This window comes from Citrus sinensis, chromosome 4, assembly GCF_022201045.2.
Source record: "Citrus sinensis cultivar Valencia sweet orange chromosome 4, DVS_A1.0, whole genome shotgun sequence".
NCBI lineage: Eukaryota > Viridiplantae > Streptophyta > Magnoliopsida > Sapindales > Rutaceae > Citrus > Citrus sinensis.
The window spans coordinates 27,764,231-27,789,258 of record NC_068559.1 but is presented as its reverse complement, the minus strand read 5'-3'; the positions used below and the strand labels follow the sequence as shown (position 1 = coordinate 27,789,258).

General features: G+C 34.6%; 2 protein-coding genes across 5 annotated transcripts; one reads left to right on the top strand and one right to left on the bottom strand.

The window, feature by feature from the left end:
* Window positions 1–4,875: 4,875 nt before the first annotated feature.
* On the bottom strand, window positions 4,876–7,749 carry LOC102625928 (F-box/kelch-repeat protein SKIP11). 4 transcript variants are annotated; one of them, XM_006483129.4, is made up of 3 exons: window positions 7,503–7,749; window positions 6,860–6,930; window positions 4,876–6,749 (listed from the first exon to the last, which is right to left on the bottom strand). In XM_006483129.4, exon 3 carries the CDS (start codon window positions 6,730–6,732, stop codon window positions 5,431–5,433), a length of 1,302 nt encoding a protein of 433 aa, XP_006483192.1. In that variant the 5' UTR covers window positions 6,733–6,749; window positions 6,860–6,930; window positions 7,503–7,749; the 3' UTR covers window positions 4,876–5,430. The 4 variants fall into 4 exon arrangements, with proteins under 4 accessions (XP_006483192.1, XP_015387305.1, XP_006483190.1 ...); XM_015531819.3 differs by lacking the exon at window positions 7,503–7,749 and adding an exon at window positions 7,261–7,482; XM_006483127.4 differs by having other exon boundaries at window positions 4,876–6,930.
* A 13,771-nt stretch (window positions 7,750–21,520) lies between these two features.
* Window positions 21,521–24,110, top strand: LOC102626618 (peptidyl-prolyl cis-trans isomerase CYP23). The gene is made up of 8 exons (XM_006483130.4): window positions 21,521–21,689; window positions 21,788–21,901; window positions 21,990–22,138; window positions 22,513–22,585; window positions 22,666–22,755; window positions 23,366–23,405; window positions 23,584–23,666; window positions 23,751–24,110. Exons 1-8 carry the CDS (start codon window positions 21,588–21,590, stop codon window positions 23,769–23,771), a joined length of 672 nt encoding a protein of 223 aa, XP_006483193.1. The 5' UTR covers window positions 21,521–21,587; the 3' UTR covers window positions 23,772–24,110.
* The last annotated feature ends 918 nt before the right edge of the window (window positions 24,111–25,028 follow it).

Here is a 25,028-nt window from a genome sequence, read left to right as displayed (position 1 = left end):
ATAGACAAACAAACATTACACGGATCACTAATAAACATTCTAGGCACATGCTTACAAGTAAATATGGGCCAACAAACATTTTACAAAATGAGCTTACGAACCAGATAAACATTTTACAGAATGCGTCTATGGCAAACGAGCATTCTATGAAATGAGTCTACGGCATAGCAAGCATTTTACAGAATGCACTTATGGGCAAAACTTTATAAAAACTCCTTTACGGACAAAATGTTGTAAAATCAATCTTTTTTTACAAGGAACCAACATAAGTGGCAAATTTAAGTTCAAACCCATTAAAGGTCAAGGACACAAAATCAAGATAAGTGTCATTATAAAACTTGTCATGAATAAGTCTTGCTAAATATTGATAAATGTCCTCGCACATGGACTTTGTGGACATATGTCACAATGGCCACATGTCATGATAACTCCTCCATCTCATATTTCAAGTTACTTATATAAAAGTCAATCATCTCAAATTTAAAGATATGATGAAAAAGACAATAAAATGAGCACAGAAACTTTGTCTATCTCATTCTACACACACACACACATATATATATATATAGTGCTAAGTTTACTGTCACTAACAACGCCAATGTTGCATCAATAATGTCCTCTTTCACTTCACTGACATTACCGGTAAAATCATTAATGACGCGCACAGCTGTGGATCGTATCGGATTATATTGCTTTTGATCCAACGCACGATCCACATCAGGACGAACCATGCGTGCGTAACCTTGAAGGGAGATAGACAAGTCTTAACATGATTGATCATCCTTTAATGAATTCTTTTGTTTTGTTTGTAAACCATTTTCGAATTTCATTCCACCAAGCACATATCAAGATAAATTTCATCCTTTTTTCACAATGACAAAATCCAAAACAAAAAGTAAGAGCAATCGTCAGCATATTTTACTGTTCTGAATGATAAAGTGACATTTTTTTTTTTAATGTAAATCAGTCGTATACGGCACAAAATCACTTCGTAATCGAGCTTTATAAGCTTTGTAGCTTAAGAAACCATATCATAGCATATAAATATAGAAAATACAACAACTATAACCATATTTATGTAGATTTCGATGGAGATCAACTGATATATGGATCTATAATTATGGAAAAGAATAAATTTCAGATTACCTCCCTCTTGAATTGATTATTTTCAAATCGTTCTCCCTATATTTAAGTAAAAAATAAGAAAAAAAATAAGGTAGGTTGATGAATTTTTTTTATCTTCTTTTAAAAAATAAGGGGTAAATTGAGGTTTTCAAAAGTAAAAGAGTTGATTTGAAAATAGTTAAAAATACGAAATTAACCATATGGAAAACTCTACAGCTAATATGGACTTATAATTATGAAAAACTCTGCCGTCATACGTAATGATTAATGAAAGGATAAAAAATTTGGAAAAAAAAATAAAGGGGAAAGGATAAAAAAGAATCTATGTGCCTAAAAGGAAGATTCTATGATTTTTTTTCAATCTTTTTTTTTTTCGAAAAAACAAGATGGAGCAACGATTGCGTACTTATAGGATAAGGAAAAGAGGAGAAAAAGTTGGTTTGAAAAGATGAATGGTGAGTGAAATCTTCTCTTAGAGATTTCTAAAATTCTTGCCACAATTTTATCGAGGGTCTTATTTCCATCTCAACAGGTACTTAACGTACCATAATTAATAAATGATATAAAATTATCATATTGATAAAATCTAACTACTGACTTTGTATGATTTCTTCTCCGAGCAAATTTTATAGAGGTTTTAATTTTTTGTTCTATATTTGATTTTTGTTTGGTGGTATTATTCATTTTAACTTGATTTATCTTTTCACATCTCGATTGTAAATAATTACCAATAGATATATATTATAAGATTTTTAAAACTTCAGGAGAACTAAATTGTTGTATGGGGATACTAGTCTTTATTTCACTTTATTCATATCAGTTGCTTGGATTATGAAATTAAGTTATTGCACCAATCAAAATAAAACATAAGTGATAAACTAGAAAAATGAAAAGTAAAACTAAATATATAAATAGTTTTACTAGAGGAAAGTACATGGACGATAAAGGATTAGAAAAGCCCAACAAGAACTGAAGCGTCCATTTGCAGACATCTAAAGGCCACTCAGCCCCTTATCCAATTTCATAATTTTTTTTTTCGGAACCAATGAAATTGAGATTGAATGGAAGAATTTAGCAACCCTTTGAACTGCTCGCAAAACCCCTCTTCTGGAAATACCAAATAAAATATTTGTAAATTACACTACTTTTAACAATATGTTATGCCGCTGGGGAGCACACCGAACAGCAAGGTTTCCACACTTTTCAAGCAAGTGCAAGCTCCCAGAATTTTAAAGAAACGAGTGAATGGCAAGAGAGAATAGAGAGAAAAATTCAGAGAAGAAGAAGAAACTGAGTCCAGAATTTTATATATCCATCAAATACAACCATGGAAATACTTATAGCAGCAAGAATATGCTCACAGCTGTCAAAACTAAATAACAACCTCTCTCTATAACAAAAAATTATTCTCTAAATAGCTAAAGCTGTTAGAAACCGAATCCTCTGCTCATATATGCTCAGTGTGTGTAATCCTTGAACCATTTGGGAGGCTTCCTTACGCGACTCGGCTTGATGTTATCTTGGGGTCGGTTTTGGATAGCCTCACTTGAGTTTGCCTGGGCCTTTTCCTCGCTATTGATAGAGCTAGCTGAGTTGGGCTTGTCTAACTGTAATATTGGGGTTGTATCACAATACCCATTTTAAATTCCAGTAAACCCCGTTTCGCTAGTCTCAATAAACCCACTGGAACAAAAACTATCTAAATTCAATTTTTTACATTTGAACAAAATCTAAATTAATTTTTTGAACCCTACTTTCTCTAGGACTCCAACAAAGATGGGCAACTAAATAAAAATGCTCAAAAGCTACATATGAAACTTTAATACCATTAATATCATTTTCCAATTTGAATTCCTGCTTGCTTTTTAATTTCTATAGCCAATTAATTTGCAACATAAAACTCGGTACTATATATTCTAGATATTTTTTCTTTTTTGTAATTTTACATAAGTGCCAAGAATGTGTAAAAATACAGAAGAATGTGTAAAATTACAGAAGGAAAATTGTCTTGATCGATAAAGATGATGATCACACAATGCAGGGCTTTGTTTTGTTATTTTTGTTTTTAATTTTTGTTTCTGAAAAGATACGATGCTTACAGTGTTGAATAAGGATTGAAAAGACGGGTTTTTGAGAGGATTTTATCGGAAAGGTGCCCTGCCAATAATCCAACTCATTGAGATTTATTAATTTAGTCCGAAATCTGACCCCTCCAGAACCAAGAATTTGAATGGCTTACTTTACGCAGAACGATGGGCAGCTTTGGCCTTTTGATCTGTAATTTCACTAATAACTAAATTGTTAACATTAAATTATCCTGTAGCTGAAAAATTAATACATTTTAACTGAACTGTTAAGAAACAAAGAAAAGTCCTTGGTGAAACAAGAATTTTATGGAGGCCGGTGAAATATCATCTCAGAAGTATATTTAATAAGATATACTGGAAAATTGCCCATGATTGAAAACAGATTTTTGTTATTTATTTATTATTTTCATTTATAATTTCAGCCAACCAGCAACTAGTTGACATCTCCATATAATAAATAGGACACAAAGATCATGAGCAAACGTTATTATTAATAACAATATATGCATGCTCCAGAACAGGAGACGAATGCTTGAAAATAAAATGTAAAAAATCAAGTTTCACATAAAACGGAGATCATTTGAGTCAAGCTCGAATAGCAAGTGTTGGTTTCAGGGTTTTGCATGGCTACCAAAACAACTGGTTGCTGGGTTTCTTTCTGATAACCTGATGATTTAAATAACTTAAGGCTGCTTAAATCACAGCACCACCAGCTGATCAATCAAATTTCAGATCCATATGCTTTTGTCAATTTTAGTTTCAGTTATTGGATTTACCTGTAGGTTTCCGCACTAGTTTTTCTACTTCAAAGAACTTTTTTTTGGGGTGTTTGGGGGGGGGGGGGGGGGGGGGGGGGTTGTGGTGTTAGGGGGGGAAGCTCAGATGTTTCGGAAGTTTGACACGATGATGCTAATGCCATGTAAGATATGAAGTTTACTTGGTGATTGTAATATACTAAATCTAGATAATATTTCAACAGGGGAACAAGTGATATTTTCACGAACTCATAGGAATGGATTTCTCCTAAAAGGGCAAGGACCGGTGCTACCTTATGGATAAGTCTAGACTAAAATTAATGATGACCATAAAGATTATCAAAAACCTCACTATCAGATTTGAATCTTATTTCTCAGGCTCTTTCACTGACAGATCACCTGGCAAGCGAAGCTACCCATCCCACATACACCATGCATGATGCATGTATCTAGATAAATCCTGGAAGATATGGTCCTTCAAATAAATAGATAGATCCCTAATACACACCCAGCATAGTCTTACAACATAGCAGAAACAAATGTATCTTTACTATGATGAGTTTCACAAACTAAAAAGAATATAAAAGTTTCCCATTGTAGCTGAAATAAATGAGAAATCCAAATATTTAAGGAATGTGGTGCGGCCTTACATTGTAACTCGACAAAAATAGAAGAGGAGAAAAAGTTAATAAAAAAAAAAAAAAGATAAACTATAGAAGTCTAGAAGTCATATCAATAGAGGGTAATAATATATAACAAATGATATATCATTCAAGGTATCATTCATAAGCAAACGACATTGCAAATTGATATTATCAATTCAGAATGCAATGGCACATTGTTAATCAGTAAGAACAAAAATATTTAAATATCTAAATCAATTGAAGGCTCCAAAAAGATACAAAACAGATCCAGAATAAAATGCTCATAATATATAGCCCATCAATTGCAAGGATAAATGTAATCAGTACATATGCCAGCATCCAAGACAACAACCTACAACTTATTTCCTCCCTTGAAGACAATGGCATGAAAATTGAGGATCATGAAACCCATATACTACTAGTTCTTAGTTCTGTGTTCTTGAAAAAAAAGCTTCTGCAATCTCTAATGACAACCTACCAATGAGATGGTACTTCAAATTATTAACCTATTCCTGTGCTACATGATGCCAACTTTTTGGAAGTTTTCATGTGACTAAAAATGGGGGAAGACACAAATTTAATGGAAGAAATTTTGAATTAAGTTTGGAAAAAGAAATAAAAACTCAAGATCTCCTTCCAATAAAACATTTCATTGAATCTTGAGTAAAATCAGAAACTCTTCCCCATCCTCCCCCCACCCAAAAGGGGAAAGATAGAAAAAGAAAGAAGGGGAATAATAGTACCCATTAGCTGTTTTAATCCTGTGTTGAAGGAAAGAAATCTTGTACAGTCTGCATGGTGCCACCAATATCCAGCTCTTCAGCAACCCATCACAGCACAATTATAGACAAAATTAGCCGACTGCTTTCTGGCAAGCAAGTTCCACTGAGGAGGACCTTCACTGGGAACCCATGAGTTGAGCTCAATAAAACCTTCACCAGAAGCCTTCGGTCCACCAATGACAATAAGCCGATCACCACAAGCTCTAAACGCCAAACCCCAACCATTCATGGAGTTTGCCCTTTCAGGCAATCTTCCTATTGTAAACCACAATCTCCTCTCCTTGTCATACTTCCTCACCTCCATGTCAGCATAATCAGCTGCATACAGTTCATTATTTACCACTGCTACAAGAGGAGGTGCCTCAGCAGATGCAGGCATCTCAGTCCCCCTGGCCGCACCACCCCGTGCAGGAGACATGTTAGGAATTTCAGTCCACGTTTCTGTCTCCAAATCATACTCCTCACCGCATGTAAGAACCTTGGAATCACTCCCTCCTATTCCTCCAATAACATAAAATTTCCCATCCATGAATACCCCAGAACACATCTTCCTTGGGTTTTTCATGCTTGGCAGTACCTTCCAAGTTTGAGTCTCTGAATTATACATCTCTGCGGAACTTAAAATATTTCCTTCCAAATCAGAACCACCGGCCAAAATTGCTATCTCTCCTAGACTAGCAGAGCCAAACAAACACCTTGGAGCATTCATCCTCATCCCAGATGACCATGAGTTTGTCAAAATACTATATCTATATATAACATGAGAGATATGATGGGCTGTTAACTCCCTACCAAACACAAGAAGCTCAGTGCCCACAGCCAAGGACTCCTTATCAGAACACATAAAGCACTCGTTAGAAGTCATCCTAGGCAAATGCATCCACCGGCGACGAATAGGATCAAATGCCTCCCACTCAAGCAAGTGACAAGAAAAATAAACCCAATGCTCAATCACACCATTCAGCCGCCTCAGCCTATACAACTCTCCACTCCTAATCAAGGACCGAAAACTCTGATTCAGAGACGCAATAGAACCATAGTCAGACCTCGAGCAACGAATAAGACAACTAATGGAGTTGTCCCGACCAATAGGTTGAATAAGTGAGTCCAAATCCGAAGAATGCCCGGCATTTGATTGCTGATGATCATCAGCCTGCTGATTATCTTCAGACTGTAAGTTATCATCAGATCCCTGATCATCATCAGATTGCTCCCGCGAAGTTCCTGCTGTTTTACGAGAATTGGATAGCTTTAAGGATTTGTTACGTTGGTGATGACAATCATCATCGCCATCAATTTCTAATGGTCGCTTGCCATTTAGGTCTATCATACAGGTCATGTAAGACCACTTGGATTCTGGATGGCACAAGCTAGTTATTTCCCTTGATGTCAGCAAGCATCGACCTTCCAACATATCTTTTCAATTACCACCAAAGCAAAATAACAACAGCAACAACACAACTCACCTCAGCTCCAGTGTTGCCGCTCAGTAAAGTCGAGTCCCCGAAAATTGCAGTTGAGACAATGAAGAATCACCCTAGTCAAAGAAAATTAAACGAAATTTTTTCTGTTTCAATTGTTTATCACTGATATAAAATCCATAAACGCAAATGGAAAAGAATAAAAACAGGCTAAGCTTTGAGCTTTATCTCAAATGTTAACTGATCTGAATTCCAGTAAACCAACGATCCAGATTGAACGCCAAAAACAAATCTTCCAAAGCAAAGCTCAAATTTCCGAATTAGCTAATGACAATTAACTATAAAACTGGCAAATTTAATTGAAAAAATATAAACTCCAGATCTTTGTACTCAAATTAGAAGAACATAAGAAATAAAAATTCCGCAAGCAAGGTCTAAGAAATTACCAAATTTAGGAGTCGAAATACAAGATTTAAATGAACAGAAATCCAATTAATTGAGATCTGATTCCAATTTGATACCCGTAACCGAAAACTTATCCTTTAATTTCTCATTTCCGAAATAAATAAAAAATGAAAAGAGAAAAACAAAAATATAAGAAATGAAATGAAACAGAAGAAAACGTTTTAACAAAAAATTAAAAACAAAAGAGGGAGGGATCAATAGTAATGCAAAAGAGACTACTTACGAGTATTGGATTTGGATTGGATAAGAACTAAATGAGGACTTGATTGGAATTTTAAAATTTTAACTCTCTCTCTCTCTCGTTTTATTCATTCATTCATGCAACAAATATTAACTGTTTTTGTTCTTCGCGTTCTCTCTGTGGATTCTCTCTGCAAATCAGAGCGCAGCTTCTTTGCTGGTTTATTTTTATTTTTATTTTTTTGGCTTTCAAGAGCAAAATCTTTACTGGCCCCCCCTTTACTTCTCTTAAACCTTTATTTTTAAATTCTATTTATTCTTTTATTTCATTTTATGAAAAAAAAAATACAAATATTATTTTATATATATATATATATTATTAATGTGTAGACGGATAGATATGGTAATGTGTGTGTATTTTGTTTTGTTTGGATCTTTTAAATAAATTTAATTTTACGGGTGGTGGCGGCGGGTCCCACAGGAAAACAAAGAAGGTCGTTTTTTGCCGTTTTGGAAACCAGGAACTGGTTACTGCCGGTTCAGACACGTGTTGACTGTCTGGACGGCAAATGGGAATAAAACTCTCTCTCTCTCTCTCTCTCTCTCTCTCTTCCGTTCGTTCTACAGAGGCCAGCGGGAGGAGGGAGCACTCCGTTACCGCCACGTCTTCTCTTTTGTAGGAAATTTTGGTTTGAGATGGTGCAATTTAGCGTATCGTCTAGTCAATTTGTCGTACTGGTGACGGGGTTTTCACTCCTGCACGTCGCGGGAAGGGGGATGTAATTGAATCTAGTTGGCTTTTATTCTGATTATCCAAACCTCGACTTGTCAAGTCGATTGATAATTAGCTCTTATCAAAGCAATAATTATGATGATAATTATAATTACCAGACATGTAGTTATTTTTTGACCGGTCAATAACTGATAAATTTAAGTCTACCAGGTTCCCCTTGATTTGTAATGAAATTTATCTTGGACTACAACCACAAATTATAAAATTCTTTTACAAATGAAAAGAAATAACCAAACATTGGCTGGCACAATTGGCTCTGCGTTTGGCATACTCACAATTGTCTGTCGTTGAGCTGAAAAAGATAACGGGACTGTTAGAATTGTCAATCAACAGCGCAAATTTAATAAACCTTTCACTGTGCCCAGATTCTCACTAATCATTCCAACTTTTAATTATGCATACTATAATATATAGGCTTCAATGGGGTCTCCTCATAACTTTCTTGCCTATCACCTTGAATATAATCATAACGTCCCGCCCACCTCCCTTTACTTTCTCTATTTTAAAAAAATATATATATCAAAAATTGAAAGTTACAAATTAGCGTGGTCATATCTGATAATCATAATCATTGACCTTGATTTCGAACGTGATTATGTGATAAGACGACCCTTATCACATTGTAACAAAACGACATTTCGTAGGGGCAGCAACATTTTTTTTTTTTTTTTGACGTGACGACGCCGCGTTTTTAAGAACGGCCCAACTGGACAGAGCAAGGAAAAAAGAAAAAAATGACGGGGTCAAATATAAAAATCACGTTTGGATTTATTTAATTTATCTCTTGCAAGATTTAGTGACCGATTAATAGCATTTTTTTTTTTTATTGGATTGTGTATGTCAAAAGAATCCGATAATGAAAGTGACCACTATCTTCGTTCAATCGGATCCCACACCAATTACCAAACAACTAAAGATAATTGAATAAAATAAATAATTATTTAAAATCTTATAAGAGAAAAAGAAAGCAAAATTTAGTTGTAATAGTTTGTTTGTGTGCGGGTCAGCCCCTCGGCGGACGTGATTCCAAACCGTCGAGCTGGTAGTGGTCCCACCGACTTTTCTCTCTTTACGTCTCTCCCAAATTCACATCATACGGTCCAAATTGCAACCATTCTTATCCTGATATATTGACCGTCGAAATTGATCGTTTCTAACAAGGTATATTTCTTTAAAATATATTTAGACATTTTAAGAAACGTGATATTCCGGTGCTCTGAATAGACAGGCGGATTAACCACGTTCAAATCCGGGACGCGTTATTCCACTTTTTAGAACGTATTTTTACTGGTAGTTTTGAGATGTCGCAAAGGTAACAAACTGTTTTAGATCATGGTGTTCTGATTTGCGTGTATGACTTGACGGCGTCGTCGAGGAGACCAAAGGAACCAATGAGTGGCTCGTGCGGCGCACGTGATCGAAAGAAAACTTCGATGTTCAATCTGAACAACGACACGCACGCACACGTGTACAAACGTTTGCAAAGACATCGCTCTAGGTAAGCGTGCCACGTGTCGGAGAACGTGGGCAGCTCTTACTGGAGGAGCGTGTCAATATTTTTTTAAAAAAAAAAAAACACCCCCTTACTTTCGTTTTTTTTTTTTCCCGGTATTTGTTTATTATTTTGTTTACGGCCGCCTCTACACTTGGCTATAATATCGATTAAGCCCACAAATAAAAAGAGCAGTACACATGGGAGAATGTCCATCTGTGCCGGCTTTTGCTTCCATTAAATTGATAATTTAATACAAGATGATAATGATGACGATGATTCATATGCTTGTTAATTATATATTTTGCTTTTAATTGTTAGCATTAATTCGATAGTGGATGGGTGTGAATTAAATACTAATGATATTTTTGGATGGTTTTGTGGACAGAAGAAATGAATCAATGGTCTTGATTTATTCATGTGTGCAAGCCAAGTGGGTAATCATTTTCCTATTAGGTGATTATATCTTGGTAAAGTTTTGGGATTTACGAAGTGATGAGTAATTTGAGTGGACTGTCTTTGAATTGGGTGTTTGTTCTCGTTTCATGTTCTCAGTAATTAGACTAATGTTGACTTTTGCAATCGTGCCCCTTATATTTTTCTTATTTATACTTTTTTCCTCATTGATATTGTATTTTTTGTTGTTCAACTTACTAACAAGTTGTTGGTTCTTCAATTCATTCTAAACTTAGATTGCTACAATTTAAAGGGTTATACTTTGTATTTAAAAAGGTAAGAATGGTATATTTATTTATTATTTTGTTCAATCGTTACATTGTACCTTACTCTTTTCCACTTTTAAAATAAATATATCATCTTGAATTTAGATTATTGACCTTTTTATTCTCTATAAAAGACCAATCAACTTAACTATCATTTGAATGTATGTTGTAGCGGGCTATATAATTTTATTGTGTGTATATGCAATTTCACCCATACATATTTTATTTAGAAATATATGAGACATGTTATAAAAGTTGAGAAACTATAAACATGTCTAATGAGTTTCTTTGTAACTTGAATTACTAATATTTTTACTTTCTAATTATAGTTTAAAACCGTGTGCAAATTCTTATCATTGATGTTAATATGCCTCCAAATATTTTATAAGTTAAATTGCACATCAAGATATTTTATAAGTTAAATTGCCCCTAGTGATTTTATTAGTTTATACTAATAGTCATTCAATGAATAATTATCACCTGATTAAATTTTATTATTTTGTTATTTTTCATTCATATTTTTTGTTTTTTAAAAAGGGTAAAAGCTTGTTTAGTCCCTATATTATGAGGGTAGTGTCTATTTAGTCCCTGTATTTTTAAAAACACCTCAAAACGTCCCTGCTACTAAATATTAACACTTATGCCATTATTTTTTTTATTTTTAACTTGCTTTTACAATATTACATTTTTACAATAATGTTTCTTTTTTGGATATTAATAAAAAATTAAATTATCAAATTAAACTCAAAAATAAAATAAAAACAAAAAAGGTATATATTAATTTTTGTGGAAGCTCACGTATGTCTAAAAAATTAATATGGTAAAAAATTACATTATCAATTTTTTTAGAAAAATTAATATTTTAACTCAAGAGTATGTTTCACAAAAATTAATATATATTATTTTATTTTATTTTATTTTTGGTATTAAACTGGTAATTTATTTTTTTCTTTTTAATAATGTCTAAAAAAATTATTATAATAAGGTTATTTTTTTCTTTTTAATAATGTCTAAAAAATTATTATAATAGGGCAATATTATAAAAATAAGTTAAAATGAACAAAAGATAATGGCAAAAGTGTCAATAATTTAATGATAGGGATGGTTTGAGGTATTTTTAAAAATATAGGGACTAAACGGGCACTAACTTCAAAATATAGGGACTAAACGAGTTAAATGACAATTTTATAAGTTAAATTGCCCCTAGTGATTTTATTAGTTTATACTAATAGTCATTCAATGAATAATTATCACCTGATTAAATTTTATTATTTTGTTATTTTTCATTCATATTTTTTGTTTTTTAAAAAATCGTATTCATGTATTTGTGAGGTTCTATTTGTGAATAATTAAAAAAACTCTACGGGTTTTAGAACACAAAATTAATGAGTAAATATATCTAGGGGAAGTTGGAAAATTGCCTTTTAAGGAGGGTTCGGAAGAAGAAAAAAAAGGGGCTTTTGAAAATAGTTTAAAGGTTGATCTGAAAAATGAGAAAACATAAAACATGGCCACGTGCAAACATCATCTTTATCGACTTAAAAAGGAAATAATAAATCATAATTGAACACATAAAAATATGTAAACATACACAAACACAGTATATTTATATGTATTTATTAATAAATAAAACAAACTTCAAAACCAAGCAAGCAACTCCCACTATACAAAAAAGATTCTGGCGTGCACTAACCACTTATAATAATCCCATCCCCCTCATCAACCGAGGCGGCCTCTCCGCCAGTGCCGTCCGGACACGTGTCCCTCACTTGTGTAAAGACGTGTGGTCATGTGAAGCATTATTGGACGGTGAGAAAGTTGTTAATTGCTAATTACGACCTCACAAAACGCACGCACATTCTGATTTAGCAAAAGATTCATACAAAAGTAACGGAAAACGCCTTCGCTCACCCTCTATTTGACTTGTAATCTCGCCGTATTTGGGTATAAGAGTGTGTTTGAGATTAAGGTTGGACAGTTGTAATTTAAAATGTATAATATTAAAATATTTGGCAACCACTAAATACTGTAATTTAAAAGATATTTTAATATAATTTTTCACTTGTATAATGAAAAATATATTATATTTTTAATATTTTTATCAAAATTATTATTAAAAAATTATATTTACCATATACTATTAACTTTTATTTTATAATTATAATTTTTTTTTCACAACAAATGTAGAACCTCAATCCCAATCAAACTCTAAGTAATTACCGTATTGCTTTTATTTTAAATTTGATTCACAAGGGTTGCAGATTTAAAAGAACGTACATTAAATTTTTAACTAACGAAACGGGGTGTGTTTGGTATGTAAAAGGATGCACGTGCAGTGAAGATAACGAATGAAATGTGCGTGTGTTTTTGTATATCTGAGTTGTGCGGTAATTGGTTTTGCTTTTTAACTTTTAAAGTAAAGTGTAAATGATGGGATTATTGGTGGTTGTTATCTTAACACCGCTTGATTTTTTATGTGCAAGAGAGCGAAATACAAGAGTGAGCGGGGCTACCCATGTGGCATGTATGGTTGTTTACTTGACACAGATTGCATTTTAGTTTTGTGGTTTACGTGGCAAGGGCCCATGAACATGAAGTGGGTTTGAAGTTTGAACCAACGCATCCGCGTCAATTTTCCATTATTATTATTATTACCATACATTATTATTTTCGACAATTGCTTATAATAATATAACAAATAATTTTGGGTCCTTTAAAATTTTTTTTAAAAAAAAAACTCATGTTTTGCATCAATGAAACTAATTGTCTATTGTATGTATGTGAGTGAAATTCTCGTATATTTGTTAAGGTGCATATATTATCCAATGTGTCAATTACTTAATTAGCCAGAGTTTGTTTGGCTGTCATACACACACTTTGTTAGTCAAAATTTAATGGTCTTATCAATGAGAAGATATTGACAAATCAAACACGCATAGTATATCAATGTGTATGCGTATTGGTTTGTTTATTTTGTTTATATAAATGCGTACATACAGAAAAGAAGTATGTACATATCTTAAACATAAAGTTGTTGGATACAAAGTTTTTGATGTGTATTAAAAAGAGAAAAACAAGAAGGAATGATCACTCTGATTGGAGCAGCTAAGTCAATAAATAAGGCACAAAAAGCCAAGTGGAAAGGGTCATCAAAGGAGACGTATCCCTTGTGGAATTGCCTTCCCCCTCTCCTATTTCCACAAGAAAGAAATACAATAATGTTATGTGTAAAAAACATTGTTAGGCAAACGTCACCTTCAATCTCAAAACTATTTTTCTTGATTAATTTGATATAAATACGCACAGATACAAACTTCTCTCTTAACAGCTTGGTAGATGATGATATGCAGCTTTATGTCGTCTTCATAAATAATAAAGAGGGGAACAACAAATCCGTGAATTTCGCCTAACCAAAGCAACCGACTTTGATTAGTAAAAAAAAAAAAAAAAAAAAAAGCTACTGTTACTCAACTTATATTCATTGACAATGACTCTGGTCTACTAATAGATTTGAGAGCAAAAATGGATTACTGAAAAAGCATCTTTGATTTTCAAGATTAGCTTGCGTGCCATGAGTTTCATTCCTACTCTGTTCATTGGCCCATGACTTCCGAAAAGCCAAATATTAGATGCTTTTACTCCTATTAATGATGTGACTCGGACACAGATAGGTCTCTCATATTCAAATTCCTATGCCCCCGTATCATCACCTATCAATTTCAAAAAACATTTATGCTATGTGCTCTCAATACTTACAGATGACTTTTATATTATCAATATATTGGAATTGAAAAAATTAATTAGTATTTATTTTTTATTATTATTATTTTTAATTATATAAATTAATACTTAAATTACAATTCATATTATATGAGACTATTATTGATATATTTATAAAATTTTTTTCATTATTCGAGAGACGTCTACTTCACTCGCATTCTCTTGACGTCTACTCTACTCTCATTTAAAAATAAAAAAGACTGCCTTCATTTAATTATTATTCATGATTGGGGAGGAATTTAATTGTAGGGGCTCAAATCGTTGAGTGGAGTGGCTCCATAGTAAATTCTAAAGTTTGAGTTGTATGAAAAATTTATCATAATCTACTTTAACGTAGTTCATACAAAACTCAACTTAAACACATATTTTAATAAAGGAGAGTGGATTTACAAGGAAAGAAGACCTTCGCTCTCACACCACATATACGATAATTCCTCTTTAATTTAATTAGTTATGAGATAAGGAGGTGACAATCATAAGACGAGTAAGTAATTAATTAAATTTGTGCTCATTCTATCATATTTGTTAAAATAAATAATTGAAAATTTTAAAGTTTGTAAGATATCTAATAGAGAGTTCAAAAACTCGCTTTTACAATATTTGATTGTGATAGACGAAAGTTGTTTTCGAAATACAAAGAACAAGTACACTGAGGGATTATTGTCAGTGATTTAACAATGGGAAGGATACAAATTATATATTAGATAAAAAAAAAAGTCTTAAAATCATTTTTAAACATTTTTTTAATCGCTATGTTTGACAAAATGATATTGCATTATAGGTTTTATTGATAGCCTCGGATCAGATAAGGATTGGAGATCTTAATTCATACAATGTTTGTACAATCCAAGCGTGTATTAAATGAACATGGCAGCAACATTTTCCAATGTAATAAATATCAGATTTACGCTTCTTCTTTTTTTTCAAGAAGAATAAATCTCCTGTCGTTGAAAAGTTGTAAAATTATGTACCGAGGGGATTCCGATCTTAACCTCATGAGTCAAAATATTCACCCGTTCACTTGTTAAAAGGGCAAAAAAAATGAGAGAGAATCTTTTAGGTGTGCGACGCCGACTTGGAATTGGTTCAATTCCCATATGCATGATTAATTGCGATGCATTTTGCATTATTATTCCACAGATGGATGGCTAGTGCTTGGAGAATGACGCATGTTCTGATGTTCAATCTCAGCATTTTGTCAACAGAAATTCGTTAATTTTAAAAAGCGTTTTCTAACGCGTGGAGCAATCGTAGACGTACAAGACTAGTTTGGTTGTTATCTAATGTGGGGTCCATTTTTTGTATGGTCTTATTACATTACGGCACCATAAAAATCATTATTTAAAAAAAAAAAAATTCAGCGACGAATGCCTAAATTGTAAAAGGGCCATTCGAATTTCAGAATTTTATTGTCTAACTCCTAAAAATGAGTTCACTGAATTTTTTTCGTTTCGGCAACCACCAGCCTAGCCGACAGATGAGTTTTAATATTTTGAAACTCAAGGTTACTTGATCTATTAAAGTCGATAAAAAAAAAACTTAATTTTAATATAGCCAAAAATCCTTATTAGAATCTTATTATATATGTATATACGTGTTAATTACAGTTTAGTGGAGAGTGGTGCTTAATTTATGGTAAGTGATAATATGACGTAGTGATGTCTAATTAATACACTGCTTCAATACTATTAACAAAAGTCACCAAATTCTATCAAATGTTTAGTTGTCAAGCATATAGTGTACATTAGTGATCACTAGATCATCTTCTTAAAAATTGTATCCGCACAAAATTTTTATGGAAACATTCTCATTTAAACTTAATATATATTGGGTTGTGTTTAGGTGTAGAGGTTCACATTTAAGAATCATTCAGACCGATGTACAAAGTAATAAGAAAGCAAACTCCCATAATTGAAAAAAAAAAAAATTACATTAGAATCTTTATCTCTCTTATTTTTAAGCTCTGTCCGTATTTTAAATTTATCAGGAGCTTCGTTGCTAAATACACAGAGTTCTTAATGGTACCTCCAGAGATGCCACACAAAAACTAACTGAGCTTTAATGCGTTTGCTCCGTAATGATAAGTTTTAGCTTGCTCTAATCATGGAGCTATGGATATAGCCCTCTCATAGGCTCATGGCTACAATTTTTTTTCCAAAGGGTAATGATTTTGTTTTTATTAATCTGAGTAATTGCTAGCAAACCGCCACAATAATACAAAGCTTAAAATTAAAAACAGCAGGCTTGTCGAAATTTTGCGCTGCTTATACAGCATACACCGCCGGCGGTGGGCTTCTGTTAACAAGTGCTTAAAAGCCAAGCTGCCCGTAGGTAAATTCATGGTGGTTGAATACACGTTTATTCAATAATTGTTTCTTGTCAATTTTGCCAGCAAGCTAATGACAAGATTGACAATGAGACATTTTATATAGCATTAGATTTATTATCATCATTATTATTATTATTATTATTTTGTCTACCGAAAAGATTGTTGAAATTTTCAAAAGTTACACGAGCTATAAAAAAATGTCAAAATTTATCAACTAATGAAAAGAATTAAAACAACCAAAGAACAAATGACAAGACTTATAACGAGGGAAAAGTGGGAGGCGAAAAAGTTAATTATCGTGGCTGTTTAAGCTTTTAATGTCGGTCTGATTAGATGGATAAGCTCGCGTTTTGATCAAATATGTGTACTTTGTTGGACATGTGTGCCCGTTTTTATCCGGTGCCCAGTTGAAAATTTGTTAAAATTTTCTTTCATTCTTCTTTTTGGGCTAACGAATGTTTTTTTTTTTCCACCCCCCACTATCTCCTTCCTTCTAGAATAAAGATGATAAAATGCAATTTATTACGACAGAATAAAAGTTTAATGAATATAATGTAAATAGATTGACTTTAGATGCTGACAGGCCAACAATACAGACCATCATGCACCAAAAGCAACCTAACATTCGCCAGAAATTCTCCAAGTGCACTTATTGTTCTTAGCCATGATCAACATGTCCAGTTCGAATCTGTAATGTAATACCCGCCAAGTGTTTGATATTTTTATTATCAGTAGCTATATATATATATATATATATATGTCATACACTTTTCAGACTATCTTTCATCTCGTTATAAGTTCGGAGTTTCATGTTCGCTCTACGGTACTGACTACTGACATTGTTGAGTCCTCTCTCGATTACAAACGTGAGGAAGGAAGGGAAAAGAAAAAAAAAAAAAGAAAATTGAAACCAACGCTCTAAAAATTGTTAAAAATGAACAATAGAGGCTCTATTGTTTCAAAAATAAATATTCCTATTACTTTCTACTAATGAATTTAATCTGTTTGAATGAACATAAAAAAAATATACATACATTAAAGACGGTGGACTTTATAATACATAACGCCCTTACAGTGGGGTTTCTTATTTCAATTACGGCGTGGTTTTTTTTTTTGAAAAGAAAGTAAACCTTTCATTCATTAGGAAACAACACAATTCATTACATTCTGCACTTCAGCTGGAAATGTGCCAACCCAGACATCAGTGGAAGAATTCCTTAGGGCAAACTTTGCTAAAGCATGGGCATAAGTATTACAGGTTCTTGGGATAAAGGAAAATTGGACTTGCTTGAAATCCTTACTTTCCCTACGAACATCAGACAAAATCCAGTGAATTTCTGTTCTACTGCCCTTAGTGTTGTTTAGAAGCTCTACCACTTCTTTACAGTCAGATTCTACTATCAAGCTAGATGAAGAAATTTGATTAGCCACCTGCAGCCCCCAATGGATAGCTTCTGCCTCTGCTAAGCTGACTCTCTCCCTGAACTGAGCTTGCTTGATTCCTACAGCTAGAATCTTTCCCTCTGCATCTCTGACAATTGCTCCCAGCCCTACCTTCTGGGCTTTGGTACTCACGGCTGCATCTACATTAAGCTTCAGAACATTTTGGGAGGGGGGCTTCCATTTCTGCTGATCAATTCCTCTATCCTTAGCCCCATGAACATTTCCTGGCTTGCTCACTCTTTGGTAGGCCTTTAAAACTGAATCAGCTTTTGCTGCTAAAAATCTTGAGTCAGATTTCTTTCCCTCGAAAATGAATTTATTTCTTGCTGACCATATCACCCAGCAGTATACTATCATCAGTTCTGCTTCTGCTGTTGAAGATCTGGACCACATCTCTTGGATAGCACTGAAAAAATCTTGGTTGTGATCCTTTGAAGGTTGAACTATTAACGGAGCTAAATCCCAAATCTTCCTTGCTGCTTTGCACTCTATCAGAACATGGCTTACTGTTTCTACTTGCAGTTTGCACCTTTGACAGATCGGTTCTTGCAAGCTTCTTCTCTTCCAGAGATTTTCAGCCGTCGGCAGGATATTTTTCAGAGCTCTCCACATAAAGATTTTAACTTTCTCAGGTAAATCAAGCATCCAGGGGATTTTCCAGAGCCTAGAGCTGCTGTTTGAGCTTTCAGGCTCATTGGGAAAGTTTTGATTAAGAGCAAGCTGGTACCCACTTTTAACCGAGTACTCCCCTTTTTTGTCAAAATGCCATAACACCTCATCTTCTTCTTTCCCACTGGGCAGCAGAATTTTGAGGATAGCTTCAATATCTTCTTTCATAAAGTGTTGCTCCAGCCTGTCTACTCGCCACTTGTTTTCCGAATCGATTAAATCAGCCACTACAGTCTCATGGGGAAGAGTTTTTGGGGAGATTGGCTGGAATGTGGCTGGTCTTGGGATCCATTTGTCTTTGTATACCAGAACTTTCTTCCCATCTCCTATTCTCCATCTCACCCCTTTTTTAATAACTTGACTTCCCCACAATATGCTTCTCCAAATGAAAGAGGGATTAGATCCTACTTTTGCATTCCAGAATGTAGAGTTCTTGTAGTATCTAGCTTTCATTACCCTTGCCATTAAAGAGTTGGGATACCGAACTAATCTCCATCCTTGCTTGGCCACCAAAGCTTGGTTGAAACTAGGGAGGTCCCTGAACCCCAACCCTCCTCTGCGTTTTGCTTTGCTCATGCTGTCCCACCGTGCCCAATGAATTCCATGCTTGTCCTTCTTGGTACCCCACCAGAATCTTGCAATTTCTTTTTGGATGTCTTCACATAAGCCTTTGGGAAGCTTGAAAACACTCATGGCGTAAGCTGGTACTGCCTGAGCTACTGCTTTGATAAGTATTTCTTTTCCTCCAGCTGAAAAAAGCTTGTGATGCCAACTCGAGATCTTGCTGGTCACTTTGAGCTTAACCTCCTTGAAAAAACTCATCTTATTCCTGCCTAACATGGGAGGTAAGCCTAAATACTTCTCATATTTGGGCACCACCTTCAGCTGAAAAATACTTTTTATTGCTGAAATTTGCTCGCTTGAAGCCTTGCCACTGAAGAACATAGAGGATTTTTCGAAGTTAAAAATCTGCCCCGAAGCCTTTGCATAGCAGTCAAAAATCCCTTTTAAGTACTTGCAATCTGCTACAGATGCTTTGCTGAAGACTAAGCTATCATCAGCAAAGAGCAAATGAGTTATTGTGATGTCTTGAGCAAATTTCAGGCCTCTGATTTTCTGCTCCCTTTCAGCTTGGTTCAGCAAGTTTGAGAAAGCTTCTGCACACAAAATAAAGAGATATGGGGAAAGGGGGCATCCTTGTCTAAGCCCCCTCTCCGGCTTTATCAAGCCCACTGGATTCCCATTAATAAGAACTGAGAAACAAGTCGTGGTAATGCAGCTCATGATCAAGCTTATCCATTTGGCTGAGAAACCCAAATTTGACATGGTTTGTTCCAGAAAATTCCATTCAACTCTATCATAAGCTTTGCTTATGTCGAGCTTTAAAGCCACCAAGCCATTCCTACGACCTTTACTAAGTCTAATCTTATGGAGGCATTCATAACCAATAATAACATTGTCAATTACGGCGTGGTTTATTAGTCTAATATGACAAAACTTTTCAGGGTATGGGTATCTTTTCCGCGAGTAAATCCACAGAAGATTTATGCTAAGAGGCAAAATGGAGAGAGATGCCATGATTTAGCAGCAGGCCCAGAACAAGAATCAGATTCTTTATGGAGTACAAAAAGTGCGGGTTCTGTTTACAGTTACTGTGGGCAACTGAGCATGGAATAAATTCACAGAACTTTGTTTTTATAAAATGTGCCTTATTCTCTGATAAGCTATCTGTGGTGGCTAAAAATGGAAGGCCGGCTCTTATGTGGCAGAATTTGAGCCATCACAAATGAAAAGTTACGAGTGTAATTAATTTATTACGCTCGATCCCGTTACGTGAAAATGTACTTTGAGGTACATGGGATTAATTTTGGAACCTCTTAGAAAATGCTTAGCATAATTGATGGTTTGATACCATTCACGCAATTGGCTCCTGGTGTTAACTAACTAATTGCTTATGCTTATGCATTTTCCACCTCCACTTGAAAATGAATAAATGTTATTCCTTGCTGCTATTCCTTTATGGATGTGAGCGAGGCAGTTGATAATGATTAACGATTTATGTTTTAATTTTGATTTTGCACTAAATACAAAAATAAGAAAGTTTAACCACACATAAAAGTAGTGGATCATGATTTAGTGATAAGCTGAGTTTCTATTGAGTACTAAATTTAAAATTAGTATGTATTTTAAATTTTTCATTTTTTTATCTAATAACCCTCGATTCATTACTTAGTAAGAGTTCAGCTCGGCATCAAACTCTTATCCAAAAATAACTTGTAGATTTTACTGAGTAATTTAGAAAATTCAAATGATAACGGAGATGACTGTTGGCTAGTCTACTATGTCCTTCTGCACACTGCTAATCACTGTACCTCTTAGTTATACCGATAGTATAACCCCTGAGTTCTCACTTTCGACTTTCCCAAATTATTGCAAAGAATGGACGCCGCTGTACTCGACGTTGTTGTATTGTGGATATGGTAATGAGTGTTAATTGTGAGCCGGGTCGGAAGTCGGAACAAAGAATGGGTGGGTTACCAGAAAGGGCCTTTGAATATTATTATGCTAGAGTAGGCACTAGGCAGAAGGACTCTTCAAGCACCTCGTGTAATGAGGAGGTCCATATCCATCCCTTCCTTTGAATGCATGAAAGTGGGGTGGGGTGGGGTGTATCTAAGAAGCGGAAAGGGGCCTCTACAATTGATAAATAGACTAATGAAACAAAATGAAAGCCCATTTAGCCCACCAGAGAGGCCCAGACATCTCCAGGAGTAAGGTTATTTTCGCCATTTCCGCTTCTTTCTGCGCCGATGGACTAACTAATGTTTGCGTCATTTCAAATTAGTCTAAAAGCTTGACGAAATTTAGGTTATCATCGGAAGCCATAACATAGAGATAAAATGTTGAATGTGATTAGGATCTCTTTGACGTTAATTGCTCTTATTGCTACCGCCTCGTCCCAGGAGGATCCCCAGCTCGGCTCAGCTCGCGTTGTCTTTCAGGTTTTGATTTCATTTCCTTGGTTCTTTTTTTCTTGAATGGTCTGAGTCTGAGTGACCCGGCCGCATGATCAATATTGTAAAATTTTGATGCAATGCAGACAAATTATGGAGATATTGAATTTGGGTTCTATCCGAGTGTTGCACCTCAAACAGTTGATCACATATTCAAACTTGTTCGTCTCGGTTGTTATAACACCAATCACTTTTTCCGGGTACTAATGCTTGAATTTTGATTTATAAACAATAAAAGTCCAATTTTGTAATGTGGGTTGTGGTTAATTTTTTATTACTTCAATGAAGGTTGATAAAGGGTTTGTTGCACAAGTAGCTGATGTTGTGGGTGGGCGGTCAGCTCCTATGAATGAAGTGCAACGTGTAGAGGCTGAAAAAACTGTTATCGGTGAATTTAGTGATGTTAAACATGTCAGAGGCATTCTTTCAATGGGAAGGTGATGTCCTCCTTTTTCTTTTTACCCCCATTTCTCCGAAGGATGTTTGGGATTGAGTTGCTGCGACTTTTAATGTACGGTTGTTATTGGTGAATTTAGTGATGTTAAACATGTTAGCAGTCCAATTATAAGTGTGTCTATTCATTATCAAAGTACACAAGTCCCTAACATTCCCTTCATCAGATTTGTTTTGGATAGTCATCTGTGTTTTCAAATTTCATATGCTATGGAAATATGTGCAATTGGAGGTTTAGCCAGTGTGATTTTGCTTCCCTAACTGTTACGGTTACTTTTCAATTGAATATTTCCTTGACCTCAGCAAATACTTGAATTTGATATGATATTCGAGCATCACATTTTGCATTGGTTTTTAGGTATTCTGATCCAAACAGTGCAGCGTCCTCGTTTTCAATACTTCTTGGAGATGCTCCCCATCTTGATGGTCAGGTATGCTTGAAAAATCATTTCCAAAGGATGTTCTCATATGTTATCTTTGCTGTTGGATTGATTGCATTGATGCTGTCCAGTACGCAGTATTTGGTAAAGTTACTAAAGGCGATGAAACTTTGAGAACGCTTGAGGGACTCCCTACACGTAAAGAGGGGATCTTTGTGATGGTATGCTTCTAAATATACTTCCACTATATTCATGCAATCATGCTTAACGTAATGGTGGACCATCCTCTAGACTGAAATTTTTAACACAAAGATGAATGGCACTAATATCTGGTTGCATCTGTTACTAAGTTTGTCATTGTGGAAATTTTCTGTTTATAGTTTCAGATGCTGCCATTTTCTTCTAATTAACAAAGAAGAGAAATAGTGAGGTCATGTGGATTTGGTTGGTATAGGGAGCTGCATTATGGTTGTTCCTTGAACTTAAGTCCTAATTTATCAGACTTCTAGGTCACTGTGGTGCATGATTACGTGTTTCGTCCCTTAACATTATGCCGTTATTGGACTGAAATTGACTAGCAAGGTGAATTCCTCTTACTTTACAATACGCAAACAGCTAGAGGTAGAATGAAGAAATTGTCTGTTGTCTCTTGACTTCAGTGTGTTTTAACAAACATAACGAGTAGCGTATAATAAATCAGGCTTGCTCTTTTCTCTAATCTTATTTGAGTATTATTCTACTTTTGATGATTATACCAATTCATTATTGTCAACTTTGCTTCACTGCTTCCTTAGCACAGAGCTAAATATTCTTTCTTTTTTTCGCTTCCAGCCGACTGAGCGCATCACAATCCATTCATCATATTATTATGGTAAGATATAAGCATTCTGTTTCTAGTTTAGTTTGTTGTATCTTATTCTAATGAGCCAAAATTGGATAAATTCATAATATTATTATGGTGAGAATTAATCAAGAGTGTAAGTTAGTGGTAAACTAAGAAAATGATATTCAATCATTGCAAGTATAACTGTGACTGTTACTTGTTTCAGATACAGAGATGGAGATCTGTGAAAAAGAGAGGTCAGTTTTGAAACGAAGGCTAACTGCATCTGTCATTGAAATTGAAAGACAGGTGATTCGGAGTTCCATTGCACTTAAATTGATTCCATGATGTGCGTTCTTGAGTAAATATGAAACAGGTCCCATCCTTTTGCAGAGAATGAAATGCTTCCCATGATTTAACAAGCAAGAGGTTGATCGGCAAGAAAGTGAAATTCCATCATTGGAGTAAGCTATTAAGCTCACTTGCTTGTTTAGAGTTAGACGCAACATTGGAGTTGGGTCATTCAGCGCTGGAAGAAAAGAAATCCATATCCCCTGATACGGTATGGAACTATGAAGCTCATTGTTTTCTTTAGAAACTTTATATATTTCTTCTTTTAGAGCTTCAATTTGAAGCCAAAATTGTTTTAGATTTTTATTTATTTATCAAGAAATTGACCGGAAGCCATGTCCCTACATATGGGAACAATAATCACATGCATAATCAGGCAACGAAAGCAATCATTTACAGACAGTGACTGTGACCTTATTTAACTAAGCGTTTCATTTGTCTGTACTATTCTTTTTGCACCGTCCAATGAACATTGAGTGAAATTTCAATTCCCAGAAACATAACATGTGCTGCCTGCCGTAAATGGTAACAAAACTACATTTTCACTAGACTGACCAAATTTGGATTTTGTCTCCTCTTGTTGGCTTGTTGTAGCCACAGCAAGCTGAAGCCTGAAGGACTTTCTTCTGACTTCTGTTTTACCTTTGTGGAATGCGGACTGATTGACTTGTCGCCTATTCAGAACAATCATTTCCCATCTGAGAAGCAACTTCATTAACAAAATTACAACACTACCATGTTACTTTGATGAAGATATAAGCTATATAAATATCCCGTCTGAGAAGCAACTTCATTAACAAATCACAGCACTATGATGCTGCATAGATGAAGTTATTAGCTAAGAACACACATTAGTCTTTTATAATAGCTACATTAGAGGCGAAGAAATTGTTTCTAACAATGTGCTTGATGGAGTTTATTATCTTGCTATAGGCTGTAGCAAACGATTGGTAAGCAATGAGAACATGTACTTTATATTATATTCATGCGATTAAAATGCTTCTGCGAACAATAATCAACATTTTTGGGCACCACTTGATTTTGAGTCCCATATGTGGATGAAAGTTATGCCGACCCCTTCTTTTTTTTTGGGGGGGGGGGGGGGGGGGGCGGCGGATGTTGATGAAAAAGGTTTTTTTTTTTCAACTTAATTTTTAACCACGTAGTTGTGTCTTCTTGTCTTTCTAGGTTTCTTGTTGGGTCAGCTCAGCGAATTGACTGCTAAATTGCAAATGGATGATATACAACAAGAAGACAAAAATCCCAACAATTGCATGATGAGCATAAAGCAAATGTTCATGGGCCATGGCTGCTGTTCCA

Excerpts from the sequence above, each read along its gene's own strand:
- LOC102626618 (XM_006483130.4), top strand. The coding sequence starts at position 21,588 with ATGTTGAATGTGATTAGGATCTCTTTGACGTTAATTGCTCTTATTGCT. Across the intron at positions 21,902-21,989 it reads ACACCAATCACTTTTTCCGG|GTTGATAAAGGGTTTGTTGC; the intron begins GTACTAATGCTT and ends ACTTCAATGAAG. Across the intron at positions 22,756-23,365 it reads AAGAGGGGATCTTTGTGATG|CCGACTGAGCGCATCACAAT; the intron begins GTATGCTTCTAA and ends TTTCGCTTCCAG.
- LOC102625928 (XM_006483127.4), bottom strand. The coding sequence starts at position 6,807 with ATGTTGGAAGGTCGATGCTTGCTGACATCAAGGGAAATAACTAGCTTG.